The 15026-nt window shown below is 43.2% G+C and overlaps 2 protein-coding genes across 12 annotated transcripts in view; one reads left to right on the plus strand and one right to left on the minus strand.

Moving 5' to 3' along the window:
- Positions 1 to 15026, plus strand: part of ctu2 (cytosolic thiouridylase subunit 2) — a 93859-nt gene that overhangs the window by 53 nt on the left and 78780 nt on the right. For 4 of the 7 annotated variants that reach the window (XR_010000597.1, XR_010000600.1, XR_010000596.1 and 1 more), the window contains exons 1-15: positions 1 to 130; positions 1266 to 1340; positions 2132 to 2210; positions 2321 to 2380; positions 2925 to 2985; positions 3087 to 3196; positions 3871 to 4172; positions 4916 to 5051; positions 5364 to 5495; positions 5766 to 5857; positions 6206 to 6294; positions 6474 to 6612; positions 7167 to 7236; positions 7585 to 7643; positions 8690 to 8816. The exon at positions 1 to 130 is cut by the window's left edge and continues 53 nt beyond it. Coding sequence is in view for 1 of the 7 variants with exons in the window: in XM_008122266.3 (XP_008120473.2) it covers positions 69 to 130; positions 1266 to 1340; positions 2132 to 2210; positions 2321 to 2380; positions 2925 to 2985; positions 3087 to 3196; positions 3871 to 4172; positions 4916 to 5051; positions 5364 to 5495; positions 5766 to 5857; positions 6206 to 6294; positions 6474 to 6612; positions 7167 to 7236; positions 7585 to 7643; positions 8690 to 8750 (1527 nt within the window). In the remaining 6 variants the exon portion in view is untranslated. Of the gene's footprint in view, positions 131 to 1265; positions 1341 to 2131; positions 2211 to 2320; positions 2381 to 2924; positions 2986 to 3086; positions 3197 to 3870; positions 4173 to 4915; positions 5052 to 5363; positions 5496 to 5765; positions 5858 to 6205; positions 6295 to 6473; positions 6613 to 7166; positions 7237 to 7584; positions 7644 to 8689; positions 10201 to 11322; positions 11466 to 13438; positions 14052 to 15026 lie in introns of those variants that run through there. The other 3 variants (XR_010000598.1, XR_507599.3, XM_008122266.3) reach the window with 3 other exon arrangements.
- The window catches only part of piezo1 (piezo type mechanosensitive ion channel component 1 (Er blood group)), a 165921-nt gene continuing 161007 nt past the window's right edge, over positions 10113 to 15026 (minus strand). For all 5 annotated transcript variants that reach the window (XM_062961872.1, XM_062961871.1, XM_062961870.1 and 2 more), the window contains 3 exons: positions 14502 to 14581; positions 13579 to 13774; positions 10113 to 10928 (listed from right to left, as the gene is read on the minus strand). In XM_062961872.1, the coding sequence (XP_062817942.1) occupies positions 10679 to 10928; positions 13579 to 13774; positions 14502 to 14581 (526 nt within the window). In that variant the 3' untranslated portion in view covers positions 10113 to 10678. The remainder of the gene's footprint in view (positions 10929 to 13578; positions 13775 to 14501; positions 14582 to 15026) is intronic.

The following is a 15026-nucleotide window of genomic DNA, read 5'->3' on the forward strand; positions in this document are numbered from 1 at the left end:
AAGTGAGGCCTCAAGGCCGCGCCGGAAGTGTAGGCCCTTCAAGCGGAAGTGGAAGATTCCCGGTTGAAATGTGCGAAGCGGAGGAAGGAGACTGCGGCGGCGGGCAGCTCTGGAGGCCTCTTCAGAGGAGGTAGGTAGGCCTCACAAGCCAGAAGGCAGTGCGGGGTGGGAGTTGTAGTCCGACAGAAATAGGCTGGAGCCTGAAGGACTTGAGAAACTTCAAGGGATGCCAGGCCCCTTCTAGGGCTGCAGCATCAGCAACTAATTGGATTGCTGTGAGTTTTCCGACCTGTCTGGCCATGTTCCAGAAGCATTCTCTCCTGACGTTTCGCCTACATCTGTGGCAGGCACCCTCAGAGGTTGTGAGGTCTGTTGGGAAACTAGGCAAGTGGGGTTTATATATATTTACTAGCTGTGCCCGGCCACGCATTGCTGTGGCAAAGTGGTGGTGGTATTGGTTAAAAATTGTTGTGTAATTTTTATTTGACGTTATTTGCATTTTTTATTAATTTTATTGTAAGTTATATTTTTATTTATTATATTTTATTATTTTCTTGTATTATTTTTAGTTATTTTCTGTTATAGTATTTTATTGTATTAATTTTTAGTGTTTTTTATTATTTTTTATTGGGTTGCTAGGAGACCAAGTTGCTTAGAGCCTTCTAAGTGGCAGCAATTGGATAAAAGCAATTATTCCTCTCTCTCAAATTAGGACTTAATTTTTTTTTCTTTTTGTTGTATCAACCTAGAGGCGTGGATGATGGGTTGTGTTGTCAAATTTCGAGGTTGGGGGGCCTGTAGTTTTCTTGTTTTGTGGGTTGCCGTGATGCCATCACTCTTTTATATATATAGATTATTATTATAAATAATATTATTTGTTATTATTATTATTATTATTAAAGCAGGACATAAATAATTATGACAATGTGTTGTTATGATAATAATAATAATAATAAAAGCACGGCATACATAATAATGTTCTTTCAAAGGCTTAAAGCTACAATGTTCTTTCAAAGGCTTAAAGCTACAGACAATGCAGTCGCTGTTGCCCATTTTTGGTCAAAAACTATTTAGCTGTGTTGCTGTGAGTTTTCCAGACTGTATGGCTCTGTTCCAGAAGCATTCTCTCCTGGTGTTTCACCCACATAGTTGGCAGACATCCTCAGAGGTTGTGAAGTCTGTGGGAAACTAGGCAAGTGGGGTTTATATATCTGAAAAGTCCAGGTTGGGAGAAAGCACTCTTGTCTTTTTTTCTCTTTCCACAGCCGCCCCTTGAAATGCATGAAGTGCAAAGAAGGTTCCCCGGTGTTAATCATTCGTGTTGGAGATGCTTTTTGCAAGTAGGTGTGGTAGACAGCTGTTGCAATAGGAAGCCAGCACAGTTACTGTCCGATCCCAGTCAGTCAATAAGATTTGCTAAAAAGGAATTTGATGGGGAAGAAATTTAATTTCCTGGCAGCTGTTTAAGAAACTGGACTGTCGTCTCACTTCCTGAGCAATGTAATGAACAGGTCTCTTGAAAGCCTTAAAAACATGGCTATGTGCCCAGGCTTTTAACGAATAAATGACAAAGACGACCCAGACTGTTATATGGATATAGTAGGAGGATATTGGACGAACAGATTTTAAGCATATGTTTTATGTTTTATATTTTATACTGTATTTAACTGGTTGTAATACATTTTATATGCTGTTGTTTTTAATGATGTGTCGGCATCGAATTGTTGCCAATTGTACGCCGCCCTGAGTCCCTTCGGGTGAGAAGGGTGGGATAGAAATATTGGAAATAAATAAATAAATCTTGATGTTTACTATGTGTAGGATGGGCGATGTGACTTGTAGTGTTCCTGAGATCTTCCAGATTCTAAAGTGTGGCCTTTGAAGCCCCTCACTCCCAATAGCAACTTAATTTGAGCCATAATGCTCAAATCTCTTAAATATCAGGAAAACAAAGTTAAAATGAGCGGAACACGGATTTGATGTGCTGTTATATCTGGCTACAACAGGGACACAAGTTTGGCCTGTACCATGTTTGAGTTTTAAAAAGTTACCTATTCCGATTGAGGTATGTGTATAGGATCCTGGCTTTCCTTTCCATCTGATTGCGTGATCTACATATTCTGTTTTGCAGGACGTGTTTCAAGGAATATTTCATCCACAAGTTTCGTGCCACTCTTGGAAAAAATCGATGCATCTATCCTGGAGAAAAGGTTTTCTAGAGAAGTTACCTTTTTTGGAGATGGGATGAGAAAAAAGTCAGCTAGAGGAAACTGATCCCCATTTCCTCTTAATCTTTGGTTGCTTTCCTTCTGTGCTGCAGGTTCTCCTCGCCTTTTCGGGTGGCCCTGCCTCAAGTTCGATGGTGCGGCAAGTGCAAGAGGTATCCGCCTATAATGATCAAGTGGGACAAGCTGCAGGGCAATAAAACAATACATTACAAAATAATCATTAGTAAGACATCTGATGAAGTATACTATATTTTAAAATCCTCCAAGAGGCTGAGTGGCTTTTCAGAGGAAATTGTATTATCAGAATGTTAAGAACCCATGCTTTGCACTACTTGAGGTATAATAACACTTATGGATTGTATGTTAATTTATGTTGTGGTTGGTTGTTTTCTCATGTAAGACGCCCCGAGTCCCTTCGGGGAGATGGTGGCGGGGTACAAGAATAAAATTATTATTATTATTATTATTATTATTATTATTATTATTATTATTATTATTATTATAACATCAAAAAGATGAATGTTCAACTTGAGGGACAACTATATTTTCCTGAAGTTTTTCTTTGTTAATTTGAGGTATGATCTGTTCTTGATCTGCTTAGGAGAGTAGGTTTTCTCTCATTCTGAAATACCCACAAGTTCAGTCCAGCCTCTCAGCTCACCAGAACCAGCGCTGTATACTTCTTTCTTCTTTCAGGGCCTGAGTCAAGGAGCAGCCAAGAAACTCCGCTTCAAACCAGGAATCGTCTACATTGATGGTAAGCGGCACTTGTTTGGAGAGCATTTTGGGCTAAGGAAGGTTGAATCCAGAAACAGAATCAGTGATGTATGTGAAATGCTCCTCTTTCTTGCCTCGTAGAAGGAGCTGTGTGTGGACAGAGCCTGGCTGCTCGGGAGGATATCCGCAACGAAGTGGAGACGATCTTGGAAGCCACTGGATTCCCCTATCACTTGGTGCATTTGGAAGAGGTAAGATGAAGAGAGGCCAGGTAGCTGCTATCAGCTTTATTATTCTTGTCATTATCATTATATTTATTTATATACTGTCTGTTCTCTGAAACCAGGACTCAAGCATCTTACATGATGATAGAAATCAATTATTAATGACCCTAGAAACAAAAATACGTTAAGCAAACAGTATAATGTAAACAATACTTTACCCTCTTAAAAACCTTTTCCTTAAAATTTTTTGCTTATCAAATCTGTGAGAAGAAAAACAAAAACCTGATGGTTTGGATATATCTCCAGATGACATGGTTCATTGAAAACAAGTGATAATGTGTTGTCGAAGGCTTTCATGGCCGGGATCACAGGGTTGTTGTATGTCTTTCGGGCTGTGTGGCCATGTTCCAGAAGTATTCTCTCCTGACGTTTCGCCCACATCTATGGCAGGCATACCTCACAACCTCTGAGGATGCCTGCCATAGATGTGGGCGAAACGTCAGGAGAGAATACTTCTGGAACATGGCCACACAGCCCGAAAGACCTACAACAACCCCAAGTGATAATGCTTGGTTAAAATGGAAGACACGTGAATTGATTGAGTAAAGGGGTAAAGGAAGACCTAATGCTCCTTAGCCAATATATTATCAATCTGGGTTTGTAGCAGCACATGCTCATGGCCTCTGTGTGCACTTTTACAGGTGTTTGACCTTCCCAGTTCTGTCCTCCACTCAGTTTCCCGTGAAATCCCTGACCAGAGCAACAGCTATAAGGAAGCAGTCGATGACTTCATAAAACAGCAGCGTGAAAAGGAAAGAGACACAGCAGAACTCTCCTTGAGGGACCAGCAGGGAGAGTTAAGCCTACAAGATGCTTCAAGGGAAGAAGAGTTAATAGACCCAAGAAAGGAGATGCCTGCAGTTTCCCATACAGAGAAACTGATCAATCTCTTTCAGACTGTGAAAACCCTGACGGCCAAAGAGGAATTATTGCAGACCCTCCGGTGAGTGGAGGGAGGATTATCTTCCCTGTTTGGAGTGCTGCGGTGGATGCATTGCTCTGCAGAATAAACAGTCCTATAATGTTATGTGTACCATATATATGGAGAATTGAGCTCATCTAGTTCTGAACGTGCATCCAATTCCAAACATGCATTACTATGCAGAATGGGCTATCATTCTTTTGAAAATGATGAAAAGCCAGCCTAATGTAGTGAGTTAGAAATGTGGGTTAGGTTTGGGAATCCAGGGTTCGAATCCTCACTCAGCTGTGAACCTGGCTGACCTGGGGCAAGTCGCACTCTCTCAGCCTCGGAGGAAGGCAATGGCAAATCCCTCCAAACCAACCTGTTACTTTGATTATTATTTATTTTATTTACAGTATTTATATTCCGCCCTTCTCACCCCGAAGGGGACTCAGGGCGGATCACATTACACATATAAGGCAAACATTCAATTCCTTGACATAGAACAAAGACAGAAGACAAACGCAGGCTCCGAGCTGGCCTCGAACCCATGACCTCTTGGTCAGAGTGATTGGTCTCAGCTGGCTGCAGCTGGCTGCTCACTTACTTGCGCCACAGCCTGGGAGATCCTGTGGTTTATTTTTTTCTGTAAGGAGTTAGGTAAAGTACTTTTTGGATTACAGCTCCCAGAATCCCCCAGTGAGAAACTTTTCCAAACTCTGGTGTGCTGACTCCTTTGAGAGAACGCTGAATGGTTCCGCTTTGATCCTCCTCTTCTTCAGGACCCACCTCATCCTCCACGTGGCGCGGACAAACGGCTACGGCAAGGTGATGATGGGAGACAGCTGCACCCGCGTGGCAGTCAAGCTCCTGACCAACCTCTCCTTGGGACGCGGAGCCTTTCTTGCTGCAGATACAGTAGGGAAACATTATAAAGAATGCAAGTATGTGTGTGTGTGGAGCATGATTACAAAGAAAAGGCAGCAAAAGAAGAAATGGGATTTTCATATATTTGGTTGTTTAATAGGGTTATTTTATATTTGAGTAAAATGATTTGAGAGTACAGCATAGCCACGTGTGTCACTTAAAGGTCATGGAAGAAGAGGCAAGATAGAAATGGGACCAATTTGCTTTTGGTCTTTGTGCAAATACAAGTAACAGTTGTTCTGGGATTTTTCTCCATTCTTAACAATCGCCTTCTCCTCTCTTTTCTGCTCTTCTCTTCAAAAGGGATTCTCAGACAACCGCCATGGTGATGTGCTGTTCCTGCGCCCGATGCGGGAGTACCCTGCCAAAGAGATTGCCTTCTACAATCGCCTCTTTGGTGTGCCCTCCGTCTTCATTCCTGCACTCGATACCAAGGTAAAAGAGCTGTGTTTTGGCATCTCCTTTAGCAGAACAGAGGACCAGTTGTCATCCTTGTTGGGTGCCAACAAGTTGCTCGAGTGGAGAAGGTGATATTATAGATCTTTGCCTTCTTCTGGCATGAAAGCTGCCTTTCTTTCCCATCTTGCCATTGAGGAATAGGAAAAACATATTTTGTTAACAGTGGAGCATGTTGACAGCAACATGAAATTTGTCGGGATACTATTCCGGATACTATACTCATGACCACTCAACTCTCTGCTCCAGACATCAGAGAGAGCCAGCATTCACCGGCTGATTGAGAGTTTCCTGTACAAGCTGCAGTCTGAGTTCCCCTCCACGGTCAGCACTGTCTATCGGTAAGCGTGTCTCTTGTCTCTTTCTCTCTCGATTTCATGGCTCCAGTTTTGGAAAGGCTTTTGAACTGAGGCTGGATGGCCATCTGTTAGGAGGGCTTTGGCTGTGTGTTCCTGCCTAGCTGAAAGGGGGTTGGACTAGTTGCCCTTTGGATGTCCCTCCTTCTTCCTCCTTCTCGCTCTTCTTTATTGGTGGGGATGGGGACACACTATCTCCCAATGCACCGTTTGGAAAGCTTTAGGCTAAAATATAAAAAGCATCCTGTGAGTTATTCTCTGAAATGTGAATTCTGGCTCATTATTAAAAGAGAAAGAAGACAGTAATGCTGCTTTGGCTGGTCTTTTGCATAGGACAGGGGAGAAGCTCTCTGGCGACGCCGGGGGACTTTCAGAACCGGCCCGGTGCCTCTTCTGCCTCTGTTCGCTGGACACGAATGTTGGTAAGGGATGGCCTGGGAAGCAGCAGGAATAACAGGGCATTCCTATAGTATTCTAGCACCCTGATTTTGTGTTGAAGAGTAACAAGTATGGAAATCCTTTAAGAACGTAGATACCAAAGTCGTATCTATTTTCTCCTGAGCATCAACTTCTTCGCTTGGTAACTCTGCTCTCCTTACAGTGGATGGCTCTTCCTTGCAGTCGACGCTGTTGTCCGAACAGCTCTGCAAGAAGGGGACCCCTCTGTCCCCTGGTGTGGATGGCTGCTGCGGAGGGACTGGGGACCGAGCAGGGTGCTGCCAAAGGCCTATTGTCACCAGGTAAGGAGAAGCAGACTTTTGTGCTGCTCTTTTTGAACTTGTCTAGTGTGGATTGTTAGCTGTCTTGAGTCTCCATGGGGAGAAAGGCAGGGTATACATTGTATATTTATATTACATGTAATATTATTACTAATAATATAATATATTGTGTATAAATTGTGAGCCGCCCTGAGTCTCCTTCGGAGTGAGGAGGGTGCAATATAAATGTCGCAAATAAATAAATATAAATAAAAATGATGGTAATAACAATAACAACAGTAATAATAACAATTATAGTAATAATAATAACAATAATGATATGCCCAGGGCCTAAGAAGCTCCAGCTCCATTGCTAGTCCCAATTGAAGGAGACACTTAGGAAAAGTTTGTAGTAACCTCTGAGTATCAACAGAGTTTGTCTCTGGGTTATCAGCCCCATGATTCAAGGGTCTTGAATCAGATTTTGGAATCCTAGACCCAAGATGGCGGTACTTTTCCCCATAGAATTACCAGATTGTGGTTCTTAAGTATCCTGAAGATAAAATCTCTGAATGCTGGTTTGGTTTCTTCTGCAGGGACTCTTCCCCTCATACCCAGCTCCTTCCATTTCTCTGCTACAGCTGCCGCCTGACCGCCAAAGATATGGTAAGGAGGCAAGGAAGAGACCGAACATGTGATGGCTTGTGGGTTTCCTACTTGTAATATGGAAACCCAAAATTTCCCTGGAAGTGTGTTGTTGAAGGCTTTCCCTGGAAGATTAGATCTAGCTTTCTCCGCTGTGTTGGACTGCTTTGAAATCATAGATTTGGGAGGTATTGTAAAGGTCATCTAGTCCAACCCATTGGTGGTGGCTTTGCAGTCCTTGATAAAGGAGGGGAAAACTCTTCCAACTTCCATCTTGGTTTCACCAAAACTGATGGGGAAGTACTTCATCTTTTTATTCCTCTGGTGCTGAGAATTCGGTTTAATTCACAAAGGATCCCTTCTTTGCAGAACAGTTTGGAGTCCCTCCCACCGTACATCCAGTCTGAAGCTGAGCATCGGCAATGCAGGTAGGAGCTGGAGTTTTATAGCAGAGGAATTAATGAAATGAGAAACAGTTACAGAATCATAGAGTCTTTGCGCCCAAGGGACCTGTGGGGCTATCTAGTCCAACCCCATTCTGCCCTGCAGGAATGCACAAATAAAGTAAGCCTAAAAGAGGCTCATCCAATCGAAGTTTAAAAGCCTCCTAAAAGAAAACTTCCCAAGATCATCCCACTGTTGAACTGTTGGAGAAAGCAACCTTCTCAGGCCTCCTCTATTTGATGTCTGTTTTATAATATGTCATTTTATTACCTGAAGCACAGTATTTGGTTTTGCAGTTACCTTATTTTGTTATATTTAAAGCAGTGGGAGGGGGTACAGGTCATATGACTGACTCAGTGACCATTGAGAATATTCAGTTTCAAAAGAATGTCGGAGGTCAGTTGAGCCTCGAGCCTGTTGGAAGTCAGTTGAGCCTCGAGCCTGTTGGAAGTCAATTGAGCCTCGAGCCTGTTGGAAGTCAATTGAGCCTCGAGCCTGTTGGAAGTCAGTTGAGCCTCGAGACTGTTGGAAGTCAGTTGAGCCTCGAGCCTGTTGGAAGTCAGTTGAGCCTTGAGCCTGTTGGAAGTCAGTTGAGCCTTGAGTCAGCTTGAGTATAGAAGTCTGTTAGAGTGCAGAAGGCAGTGTAGGAAGCTAGAACAGTTGAAGCTTGTGTTTTCTTTAAATGTAAACTCTTGTTAAAGAGAGATGCATAAAGAAATATAGTTTATGAAGAAACTGTTAAAGATTTAAAGTTTTTAGTTTTAAAGTTTTTAACCCTCGCAAGAAATGTGCTTTTATCTTTAAATAGAAACAAAATATCTGTGTGCCCACCGATCATCCATTACCAAACAAACTCTGCTACCCATTAGATTGTGGTCATGATCCATCCAAATGCCCAATACGAAGAGCTCTTAATTTCCTAGAAGTTCTTTCTAATATTTAGTTAGAATCTCTTTTTTTGTAGCCTCTTTTCTCGTAGTGTCAAATACAATCTCCGTCCTTGCATGGATGCCTTCTCTTGTTTCTGCAGGGCTGCAATGAAGCGGGAAATCCAGGAGTTTTTGCTTGAAGACGATCCGGAGACATCCTAAACCTCAATCTGCCTCTCTTGTGACTTTTGCTGGGCTTGGGCCAAATGAGACAGAGCACAGCTAGAGGTACCACTCACCAGAACTGAGAGCTGTTCTTCCTTGCTGAGTTTTAGTATGCTTTTGAATGCAATTAAGTTATTTTGAATCCCATAGTAGTTGGCACATTGCTTAGGCTCAAGGTGGCATGGAGTTGGGGACGGTGATGCTAGAGAGAAAGGATGAATTTCACTTGCAAAGTCACTTGGAAATAATTTAGCGTCCTTGATTATTTTAGTTTTGCAGCAGAACAAATTGGCAATTTTTAAATAGTGAGGAACTTCTCCCAACACGTTACTGCTTTGTTTACTGCTTTGTTTTGTACAAACACTTTACTGTGTCTGTACATCTCTTATCTGGAATTCTGAAATTAGAAATTGTCATCGTCAATGGCTGAAATGGTAACACCTTGCTTTTTGATGGTTCAGTGCTGTTTCATGCACAAAATTATTAAACGTTGTGCATACCGTAGAATTACCATCACGGTACATACATGAAATATCTGTAAAACATAATTAAATATCATGTTTAGACTCAGGTCCCATCTCTAAATTATCTCATGTATATATTCCAAAATGTTTGGGTTTTTTTTAAACCCTTCTAATCCTGAGCATTAAAAGCATTTTGGATTAGGGACATGCAACCTGTGTTTTCCAATAGTATTTTTCTTCAAGTCCAAAGTTAAAACAACACTAAAAAAAACCAGGCGAATTCCAGACAGGAAACAATCAGGACCAGCTAATACCTCCTAATAAAGGATTCCCCTAGGCCAGAAGCAGCCAGACGTTGAAGCTGCAAGGCTATTCAAGTGTGAATGTTGTAACTGGCCACCTTGATTAGCATTGAATAGCCTTGCAGCTTCAGAGCCTGGCTAGGGGAATCCTTTGTTGGGAAGCGTCAGCAAACCAAAGATTCCCCCAGGCAGGAAACAGCCAGGCTTTAAAGCCAAAAGTCCATTCAATGCTAATCAAGCTGGCCAGTTGCAATATTCACACTTGCCTCCAACAGTTAAGAGTTCTTTCTCCCACCCTGGACATCATTCCACAGATACATAAACCTCACTTGCTTAGCTTCCAACAGAACTCACAACCTCTGAGGATGCCTGCCATAGATGTGGGCGAAACGTCAGGAGAGAATGCTTCTGGAACGTGGCCAGACAGCCTGGAAAACTCACAGCAACCCAGTCCAGATCAATTAGCCATATTAAAAATAATTGAATGCTAAAGAGTGATGCTTATTCCAAGTTCTGTTTGAATAGTAGCCCAATAAATATTTCCCTTTCAATAGACAGAAATCGACTCTTTAGACCTCTCTTAAGACCCAGGATCGTTTGTAATCACAGCTTTTTTTATTTATTTTCATTATTATTATCATAGAGATCTGTATAAATAAAACCACTTCTTTTAGAAAAGTCTATAGAATCCAACCGCCCTCTTTTCCTGCCCTGTGGTTTGGCACTTGAGCGGGGCCTAAACCGTGGCACCCAAATGGCAAGGCAGCGGAGGAAAGTACAGTATAGCAGGGAGTGTTTTGTGTGTGTGTGTGGCAGCATCGGAAGAGGAAGTGTGGAGGCAGAAATCCTGCACCCTTGGCATCGGGGAATGGGGCGGGGGTTCATTATTGCTGTGCAAAGGCACTGGGGCTTCGAACCAATGTCCCGCGGGAAGGAACTCCAAACCATAGCCTTCTTGTGCTTTGGGGAGGAAGCAAGCGAGGCCTTTGGACTGCAAGGGAGGGAAGTGTCTGTTTCCATCCTTTCCAAGGAAAAGTCCTAAGTCCAGCAGCTCCTAGGAGATCATCCTAAACAGATTGGCTCTGCAATCTCACCAGGTCCTTATTGGGTTTGGTAGCACCGCCCTTTGTAGGTTTTGGATCGCTTGGTTCCCTCCCCGTCACTCCTTCTCCCTCGTCCACTTGATCATGGTCTCTGGCGAGCGGTAGAGGAAGATGAGCTTGGCGTAGAGTTCCTCCTCCAGCTCGAGTTCTCCTGTCTCGCGGACCAGGAAGATGTCGTGGCACAGCTTGAGGATGCGGTCGACGCAGGGCAGCTCCTCGAACATGATGGAGTGCGAGATCTCGCTGAAGAAGCCCCGCACGAACTTCCCAATCACCAGCACGATGGAGACGTAGAGGCCCATGATCCTGGACGAGAGGGAAGAGCGGTGGTTGAGGGTTAGGGTTAGAAACCTCCCAAACTATTTATTTATTAATGTATATATTTGCTAACCTGTATTCTGTGTGTATGTTGATTTGACAGTTCGACTTACCTCTTTGATATGGGAGGGGTTATAGATATGTGATTGTACTGAGCATATTCAGACGCAGGACTCCATTTTGTATTCACTTTTGCATCAGACCTCAGTGGAGGTGGATGCATGTATGTGTTTGGACTTCAATGTTAGCAGTATGTGCCCAAACCTCAGTGGAGGTGGAGAGAAGAAAGAGGGGTGGTTGCGGGAGGCTGTGCTCCAAGGCAGAAACCGTTGGAAATCACTATTTGTTAATGTATATATTTGCTCATCTATTTTCTATGTAGGAGCCTCGGTGGTGAAGTGTGTTAAAGCACTGAGCTGCTGAACTTGCAGACCAAAAGGTCGCAGGTTCAAATCCCGGGAGCGGAATGAGCGCCCGCTGTTAACTCCAGCTTCTGCCAACCTAGCAGTTCGAAAACATGCCAATGTGAGTAGATCAATAGGTACCGTTCTGGCGGGAAGGTAATGGCGCTCCATGCAGTCATGCTGGCCACATGACCTTGGAGGTGTCTATGGACAACGCCGGCTCTTTGGCTTAGAAATGGAGATGAGCACCAACCCCCAGAGTCAGACATGACTGGACTTAATGTCAGGGGAAAACCTTTACCTTTACCTTTTATTTTCTATGTGTATGTTGATTTGCCAGTTTGACTTACCTCTTCAGTTGAAGACGTGTGATTGTACTGAGCATATTCAGATGCAGGACTCCATTTTGTTGTTCAGTTTGCATCCGACCTCAGTGGAGGTGGATGCATGTATGCGTTTGGACTTCAATGTTAGCAGTATGTGCCCAGACCTCAGTGGAGGTGGAGGCATGTATGCTTATGGGCTTCAGTGAGTACAACTATATTTAAAGACTATGAACATGAACACTTGTGAATATCACTTGTTCAAAGAGTTGACTTCTAACAAGGTCATGCTTTTTTTGACTAGTGGTTTTCAAAAGGTGGTCTCCACATATTCATGAGGATTCGCATTTGCCAAAAGGATACGTGCCCAGAGACTGGGTGCAGTTATTTTCCTATAGGTTATGTCCAACCGAGACAACTAGGACAGAGCTGAGCACCCCAAGCGATGCCCTTTGGAATCCAGTTGCCAAAACCCCTTTTTCTATATATGGCAGTTCCAAGGCATTTTGTCCTATGCAGTGATAAGTTACGCATTCCCAAATGAAAGAGTGCAGCCATTTATTGAATGTGGGTGAGCACCCTGAGGGCCAGGCTATGGAGAAAATGGCTCCTTTGTTGGGAAACTGAGAGAACATGGGCTCTGCATGCTAATCGACAGACAGTCAATGGTTTATTCCTTTAGAAAGTCCAATGCATTGCAGCCTACTTGAGGAAAGCCTTTCTGCAGGGGCTAAGATCAGAATATACATATTTATAGAATTTTTACAATGTCTATATGTTTTAATTATGCTGTAACCGCCCTCAAGCCACAAGGAGAGGCGTGTAAGAAATAAAATAATAATAATGATAGTAATAATAATAATAATAATAATAATAATAATGATAGTAAGGCTTTTGATCTCCGTTATTGCTGTTTTTAAATTGCTTAGATTTTAGCTTGTTCTTGTAAGCTGCTCCAAGTCCTGGGGGAGTGTTTTTAAGATGTTTTTAAATTGTTAGATTTTAGCCTGTTCTTGTAAGCCGCCCCGAGCCTTAGGGGAGTGGTGGCATATAAGTTTGAATAATAAATAAATAAATTATTATTATTATTATATGACACAGCAAACAAGATAGATATGCTGGATTTCGTATCACAAAATCACAAGTTGAACACTTCCCAAGTGTCTAGGACTGTGTGATGCATTATTATTATTATTATTATTATTATTATTATTATTATTATTATTTTATTATTTTATTATGACACAGCAAACAAGAGAGTTTATGCTGGATTTCGTTTCACAAAATCACAAGTCGAACACTTCCCAAGTGTCTAGGACTGTGTGATGTATTTTCGGATGATGCGCGCAGATCCCAGTAAGGTGGCCTTTTGCAGTTGTTGTTCTTGTTGTTGTTATTTATTATTATTATTATAAGAAAGATAGAACACTATCTAGGTAGAAATTAGTCAGGGCTTTTTAAAAGGACTAAACAGTTGACCATCAATTAGCATTCAATCCTAGGAGGAGAGTGATGGGAGAAATACCGGTAGTAGCATCTGGCCATGTTCATGGTTTGTATAATGATTTTGCACCTAGTTACAGGAGCATAGCCAGATGCTTCTCCACTCTTACCTGGGCACAGAACGGCTGTCGTTGAAGGCATTGATTGATGCAAATGGGAATACCAATTTCTCCAATACCAAAAGGATGCGTGAGCGGGTTATCAAGGCAGCCAAAAGTGACCAGAATGGTCCCAACTGAAGATAATGGGCATCCTTTTGCCTGAGCAGCTCAAGGGCTGCAGAGCCACATGGATCCTGAATCCACGCAGCCATGAAAACCTTATCTGAGTGACTCTGAAGCAACTTCCTCCAGTACCCAGAGTATCCCTGGAAAGGTGAAGGGAAGCCGCCGAGTGATTCCTACTCACCCGTATCCTGCCAGGAAGCCCAGACTCGGTGGACTGACTTTGTCGTTGAAGATGAGCATCGGGAGGATGTCGCAGTCGTGCTGGCAGTCGGCCAGCTGGATGACCCACCACTCGACAAAGCTGGCGCTCGCGTTCCCGGCTCCGATCCGTTGCCGCCTTAGCTGCACCGCGACGTCTAGATAACTGTCCTCTTCATCTGGAAGGAGGAGATGTCAGATCGTTGAAGGAAAACGTCACGACAGTTTTCATTGTGCCAGCAGGACTGCAGACCGAAAGGTCAGTGGTTCAAATCTGGGGAATGGGGTGAGCTCCCATCTGTTAACTCCAGCATGAGAGAAGCCTCCCACAGGATGGTAGAACATCAAAATATCCAGGCAGTGTCCCCTGGGCAATGTCAATTTTCTCAGAAGCGACTTGCAGTTTCTCAAGTTGCTCCGGACACAAAATAAAATAAATTGGTGGCTCAAATGAGACTTTGCAGAATAATTGCTCCATTTTATTTCTGCCCTAAACACATTCAAACCATGGCTACATATTCAGAATAATCTAAACCCTGTCCCCTGTGATTATTTTACTTTGGGCCACTATTATTTCAGCAAAGCCTCTTGATATTGAATCAGAAACTAGCACGTTATAAATCCAGGATGGAGAAATTGGCCTCTTGGAATCCCAATCCAAAAAGCATGGGAAAACAACAAACAAGGCAGCCTTTTCAGTGGTTCTCTACAAGCCTGAAAGATTGACATAGCATGAGCTGTAAAATAGGACTAGTATTTGTCAGTTCAGCAATTTTTAAGGCTGCTGGATTTTCAAAACGGAGTCCAAGCAACTCAGCTCTTGTCGGTGAGAAGGAAGAAGAGATGGGGATAAATGAGGAGCAAACCAAGTCTTGGAGAAAGCAGAATTCCCGTCAAAGGCCTTACCTGGTAGCAGCTGCTCAACTGGATTGGCTTCAGGGCCGTTTGGGGCGCGGATGTAGGGAGGGAAGAGGTGCGGGACCCTCCTAGAAGAAAGAAGAATTGGAGAAGAATGATAAGAGTGTAGCTTGGGAGATAAACACACACTTACGCAGACTTCCACACTCGGAGTGCATCCGGAGCGCTGGGTTGGAGAGAACTTGTCTCAATGTGTTGTCAAAGGCTTTCCTAAGTCTGCAGTGAGCCATGGGTGACCTCTGCCCAGTTGCTTTTAGTTTGGACTACATTGCAGGATAGTTATCAAGTTCCATTAGGGAAGAGAGGAGCCACAAATGCCAATTTCACCTCATTAGAGAAAAAGTGGAATAAAAACATTGGTGGGAATGCCAAGTTTAGGAAACGTGTTGATGGGGTTGGACCGAGCGAAAGCTGTACTTGCATGTCAATGGCTTTCTGTTGGTTCATGCAGAGCAAGGGGGCAACAGGCCACCCTGCATTTTTTATTGTTGCCTATAAGTCACTTTGGACACA

This window comes from Anolis carolinensis, unplaced genomic scaffold (genome assembly GCF_035594765.1).
Source record: "Anolis carolinensis isolate JA03-04 unplaced genomic scaffold, rAnoCar3.1.pri scaffold_9, whole genome shotgun sequence".
NCBI lineage: Eukaryota > Metazoa > Chordata > Lepidosauria > Squamata > Dactyloidae > Anolis > Anolis carolinensis.